The following is a 6,404-nucleotide window of genomic DNA, read 5'->3' as shown; positions in this document are numbered from 1 at the left end:
AAGCAGAGATCATAGCGACGTCGACGGTCGTTGTGTGGTTTCAGACATGTCATTGCACGACGAGTCAGAGGTGTGGTTTTAACCCCTAGATACGGTTTGCGTTATCTCTTTTCACGCCCCTCTGTTCCTATTGGTGATCGCTACAGCGCTTTGCGTTGTCTTTCTTCACGCCCCTCTGTTCCGATTGGTCATCACTACAGCGTCGCCTGATTGGGTGACCGTATCAAACAAAAGACGACGCAGTAGCGCTTCCATTCACTCTACCTGAGCTTTTTCAGAACGCAGTTTGTTGCAGTGATTTTTTCAATTTGTTGATTTCGTCTTGGATTTTTAATATTCTCCTGACTTAAAGGTAAGTAATTTTTTTAGGCAGTATTATACCAATATTCTAGTACATCGTGACATTAATATAGCAACTGTATTCTTGTATATTGTGGCAGTATTATAGTTATATTTAGTTATATTTATCTATGTACATAGGGGGAAGTATTATAGCTTTTCTATTCCTGACGTTATATATTCAATACCGCTGTACATATAGTTATGTTCTTGTACATAGGGGCAGTATTATAGTAGTTATATTCTTGTATATAGAGGCAGTATTATAGTAGTTATATTCTTGTACATAGGGGCAGTATTATAGTAGTTATATTCTTGTATATAGGGGCAGTATTATAGTAGTTATATTCTTGTATATAGGGACAGTAATATAGTAGTTATATTCTTGTATATAGGGAGCAGTATTATAGTAGTTATATTCTTGTACATAGGGGCAGTAATATAGTAGTTATATTCTTGTATATAGGGGCAGTATTATAGTAGTTATATTCTTGTATATAGGGGCAGTATTATAGTAGTTATATTCTTGTATATAGGGACAGTAATATAGTAGTTATATTCTTGTATATAGGGAGCAGTATTATAGTAGTTATATTCTTGTACATAGGGGCAGTAATATAGTAGTTATATTCTTGTATATAGGGGCAGTATTATAGTAGTTATATTCTTGTATATAGGGACAGTAATATAGTAGTTATATTCTTGTATATAGGGAGCAGTATTATAGTAGTTATATTCTTGTACATAGGGGCAGTATTATAGTAGTTATATTCTTATACATAGGAGCAGTATTATAGTAGTTATATTCTTGTACATAGGGGCAGTATTATAGTAGTTATATTCTTGTACATAGGGGCAGTATTATAGTAGTTATATTCTTGTACATAGGGGCAGTATTATAGTAGTTAAATTCTTGTACATAGGGGCAGTATTATAGTAGTTAAATTCTTGTATATAGGGGGCAGTATGATAGTAGTTATATTCTTGTACATAGGGGGCCGTATTATAGTAGTTATATTATTGGACATAGGAGCAGTATTAAAGTAGTTGTACATAGGTGGCAGTATTATAGCAGCTATATTCTTGTGCTTAGTTTATAACAATGTAGTAATACATTAATTTCCTTTTTTTTCAGATGTCTTCCAACAAACAAGAATTCATAAGGGAGGTGATTGAGATGTATCAATCCCTGCCTTGTTTGTGGAAGATAAAGTCTGTCGATTACAGCAATCGATACAAGAAAAAGCAGGCCTATGAGCAGCTTATTGAACTGTTCCAGAGGCATAACCCTACGGAGACCATTACGACAGAGATTGTGCGAAAGAAAATCCAGGGTCTTCGCACCGTTTATAAAAAGGAACTAAATAAGGTGGAAAAGGCCAGCAAATCTGGTGCCGGAACGGAGGAACTTTACGTTCCAAAGCTTTGGTACTACGATTTGCTGGCCTTCATAAGAGACCAAGAGGTACCACGGACAATAACATCGCTGTCCTTGGGTCCGGGAACACAGCCTGAGGTCCGGTCTGACACCACAGTTGGAGATGTAAGTACCTTTGTGAAACTTTTGATGTACATGGCATTATTTAATTGAAAATAGTTACTACGGTTTTCTATGATTACTGTTGCAGATTTCAAAATGTATCCCTTCCAGTTCAGATAAGTATACTCCTTTGCTAGTTTCTCCACACTCTATTTTCATACCATGTAATGACATTTCATATCTTGTAGTACTAGTCTGCCCCTCCCATTAGTTTCCAGTGCATGTGTATCCCTGTGCCTGCTGCTCATGATATCTGATTTTAACATCATTTTTATTGTTCCGCAGGATCGTTGTGAAGCTGGGCCAATAGTGACAGGTGGTGATGATGAAATTGCCGGGACTTCCGAGGAGACCGCAGAAGCTCCATTACCGCGGCGGATCTCCTCGACCCGTAAGAGGCAGCCGAACAACTCATCTTCAACAGACCTTATGGATATGGCGAAGAAAATCCTGGATCAGCACAGCAGACCATCCATTTGCGGATTTGCCCAGCTTACGGATGAAAGACTCCGTAAGCTGGATGACAAACAAAGAGTTCATGTCGAAAGGGTCATGCTGGAGGCCCTCAACAAGGCGGCAGAGGGGAAACTGACAGACTCCTCAAAAGTGTGTGACGTAGAACATCGACAACAGTCTTCATGGGATCAAGTGCCATGGATGAGGATGGAGCCTCCACCACACCTCCAGCATGACCCCCCCGCACAGTATCCCATGTTCCCCCCAACGAACCAATTTTTCAGCCCACAGAGGCAACATTTAAATGACTCGAATAAGCAATACCAAAATTTATAGTTTTTGTTTTTTGTTATAATATTTATGCTGTTTTTGTTGTTGTTTAAGCAATGTTAGGGAATTGTAATAAAAAATGTCTTTGATTTCAAACTTTTGTACAGCTTTCATGAATTCTGCATAACATTATTCACGGGGTAAAGGGTTGGGTGGAGGTCAAGGTCGCCATCATGGCACAACGCTACAGATGCACATATATAATGTGTGTGTGTGGGTGTTTTTTTATTTTTCTTAAATAAGAATGTTTTTGTGGGTTCTTTGTTTTAAAGCTGTGGTGGGGAACATAGTGCTCTCCCTGCTGCCTTCTAGTGCTGTCACTGTCAGTGCTGTTTGTGTTATGCCACCTACAGCTCTTTGTGCTGCCACCTATTGCTGTGTTGCCCAGGGATTGGGGGGGAAATGAGATCCTGGCCAAGGGGTTACTTCTGCAGGTATCCCGGTGTCGTGACCCGGTCTGTAATGTCAAGCTCCCAAAAAAGAGGGGGATTAGGTAGGGGGAATTGTCTGTCACGCCACCCGTGGGTTGCGTTGATAAGGTGGTGGCACCGCCACTGCCTCTGGGGACCGTGCCCGGGACTGATGGTGTGGGGCAGCTAGGTGGGATACCCTCCACGGGTAGGGGGATTTATAGTCCCACGGACCAATTGGGAGAGGTAGTTTGTAGAGTGACGGGTACAGTCCTCGCCTTGTACCGGGTGGTGCAGGAGTACTCACAGTATAAACCAATAACTAACCCCAGTCCAGTAATTAACCAAGTTGCTGGTAACAGGTGCCAACGGCCCGCTGCTGTGAAGACGGGTCCCACACCCGTGTGTGTAATTCAGGTGATCTTTTCCTGCCCGAGGTATGTGTCTTCTTTTCACACTGGTCCGTACTGGGTCCCGTCAGCTGGCACCCCTCTCCTGGTCCACTTCGGGTCCCACAAGAGGCTGGCCCATTCCTGAGGCCGTGAGTACCACTCACCCCAGCCCCACACAGGGGCTGCTTATGTGACGCCCTGGACTAGCCAGGTGGTCTCAGAGGTAACATCACACACACACACACACCCTCCCCTGGACAGTCAAGATCATTGAAAAAAAAAAAAAAAAAAAAAATTGTTGCCACTCTACAGTCTTGATGTCCTCCTGTTTTCGTGGGGAGGGGGTGAGTGGGGTCTGATTGGCTGGTGTGTGTTTGTGTGTGGGAACCTCCCCAAGGGAGGGTTAAATCAGCATCAATAACATGTATGCAGACCTCTGTAACACCCAGGTTTTGCCAGGGCGGCACAGTGCTCTTTGTGCTGCCAACTACTGCTCAGGGTGATGTATATGCCCCATACTCTTAAGGGATGTATATGACGCAGCCTCTCCTGGGATGTATATGCCTCAGTGTTTCCTGTGATGTATATGCCCTAGCTTCTCCTGTGTTGTGTATGCCCCCAGCCTCTCCAGACCAAGACATACATGGAAATGTAGTGGTGAGAATCAAAATGATCAATCTCACCGAACATCACAGTCTCTCCAGCCACCACTCTGGGGCTGATTTTATTAATTATTTTAACAAATATAGCCTGGTCGTGTTCAAGTTGATAATTTGGTGTGGCCCCCGTTGGTTGGTAGAAAATTCCAAATGGTCCCCGGCAGTAAATAGGTTCCCAAACCCTGTTTTAAAGTTTTGTCCAAAAATGTAAGCAACAGCGAAAATAAACTAGAAAGATTTATGTGACATACAAAACAAAAAAAACATTTAAATCACAAACATTCAGTGGCCCTGCTGTTGGGCTGCCAAAAACTGTTCCAGCAGCTCGCCATGACGCCGGACGGCTTCTGACAAATGGCGTTGAGAATCCAACACGTCCTGTAGTGTGGGGATTTCTGTGGAGGGAATGGGAAAAGTTAACCATCCTTGTTCCAACATCGAACTGTCAGGTATATGTTTTTGGTTGACCACTTACGGTTCTGGGGTTCATCACCTTCTTCTTCTTCTGAGGCGCTGATGGCCCAACCAGATCCTGTGGCTAGGGAACACAAATCAAATATTAGTACACGACAGCCCACCATCATTTAAACATCCATGTATCCTTTACAACTTGTAGGGACACCATGATATGTGCATAAATTACAGGAAGGGTAGCCTGCACAAAACTCACCAACTGATGCGGGGGAGAAGGCATCGTTAGAAGAAGTATGGGGAGACTGGGTAGAAGGTGGTGATGGGGTTGAAGGAAGAGATGGGGTTGCAGCAGGTGATGGGGTTGCAGCAGGTGATGGGGTTGGAGAAGGAGAGGGTGTCCCAGCAGGCGGAGGTGGTGGATCGGAAGCAGGAGATGTTGGAGCCGGCGGGGATGATGGCTCCGCAGCAGGAGATGCTGGAGCTGGCGGAGATTGTGGATCCACAGCCGGAGAGGGTGGAGATGGTGGAGCTGCCTGTGCAGCTGGAGGTGGTCCTAGGTATAGGAGAAATCTTTTATTGAGCGCATAACTCCAGGCCACCATGGCTTACGCCTACTTTACACCATACAATTCTGCATACGATATCGTATGTGATGTGACACGCCCCCATCTTATGTGCGACAACTGAAATTTGTTGACCGTGTCGCACCTATGCTTTGTTCCTGTCACAAGTACTTACCCTTCTATACGACCATCCATACGTAAGAAGCGGGACGCAGGTAAGTTGCAGTTCATCATTCCCGGGGTGTCACACACTGCGATGTGTGCTGTCTCGGGAACATTGAGCAACCAGACGTTCAATTTTTAGTAATTGAACGACGTGTATGCGATGACCGGTTATTCGTTTAATCGTAATCGCATGTAGGTTTTACAGACTACAATATCTCTAACGATGCCGGATGTGCATCACTTACAACGTGACCCCGCCGACACATCGGTAGATATATTGTAGCATGTAAAGCCCGTGTATAGCCTGCTTTTTTACGTATGTTTGACAAACCTTTTTCTAGGGGCACCAGACACATGGGGACCACTTGCCTCAAAGCAGCAAACATGCTGCATTCATTGGAAAAACAAGGCACAAAAATCAATCACTTAAATTCTTCTATTTTATTCTGTTCTGTAAATAGTATAACATATGGCTTGTACTCAAGGCTTCTAATGTCACTCTGATATGCACCGAGATAACAATGATAATCAGAGATTCAAATGCAAAGATAAAATAAACCCATTATACCCCAGGAGCATTGAAGTTTTGAGGTATCTGAAATTTACCTATGATCAAGTTAGATAATTAGCTCTTTTTCGCCACCTTGACCCTCTGATATGCACACTAGATATCTAGGTATAATGTAATTATTTTCTTTAGATATGCACTGAGATAACACTGATAATCAGGTCAATGGACAATACTCCAAACGCGATTACACAGCATGGTTTATTGCGAAATGGTTTTTGTAAAGACTGGCACAGTGTTGATCAAATCCTAATATATGCAAAGAGTAAATAATCCCATTACCCCAGGAGCATTGAAGTTTTTAGTTATCTGAAAGTTACCTATGATCAAGTTTGCATACCATACCTTTTACAAAGGATAATTAGCTCATTTTCGCCACCTTGTCCCTCTGATATGCACACTAGATATCTCGGTATAATGTGATTATTTTCTTTGCAATATATTGCATTTGAACTACACTGTGCTTTCCAAACAACCTTGTTCTAATCGCGTTTGGAGCATTGGCCAGTCATCTGACTATCCTTCTTATCTCGTTGCATATCTGAGTGAGCAAGTTTAGAAGCCATAT

General features: G+C 42.9%; 1 protein-coding gene across 2 annotated transcripts; it reads left to right on the top strand.

The window, feature by feature from the left end:
* Positions 1 to 1,046: 1,046 nt before the first annotated feature.
* Positions 1,047 to 2,726, top strand: LOC142295144 (uncharacterized). Of its 2 annotated transcripts, none has more exons than XR_012751381.1 (2): positions 1,047 to 1,882; positions 1,968 to 2,726. XR_012751381.1 is itself a non-coding variant. In XM_075338215.1 (2 exons), the coding sequence occupies exons 1-2, from the start codon at positions 1,475 to 1,477 to the stop codon at positions 2,669 to 2,671; spliced, it is 915 nt and encodes a 304-aa protein (XP_075194330.1). In that variant the 5' UTR covers positions 1,047 to 1,474; the 3' UTR covers positions 2,672 to 2,726. The 2 variants fall into 2 exon arrangements, 1 of the variants encoding a protein (XP_075194330.1); XM_075338215.1 differs by having other exon boundaries at positions 2,165 to 2,726.
* Positions 2,727 to 6,404: the final 3,678 nt, after the last annotated feature.

The sequence above is a fragment of the Anomaloglossus baeobatrachus genome, chromosome 3 (assembly GCF_048569485.1).
Source record: "Anomaloglossus baeobatrachus isolate aAnoBae1 chromosome 3, aAnoBae1.hap1, whole genome shotgun sequence".
Classification (NCBI taxonomy): Eukaryota; Metazoa; Chordata; class Amphibia; order Anura; family Aromobatidae; genus Anomaloglossus; species Anomaloglossus baeobatrachus.
This window is presented reverse-complemented; position numbering and strand designations above follow the sequence as displayed.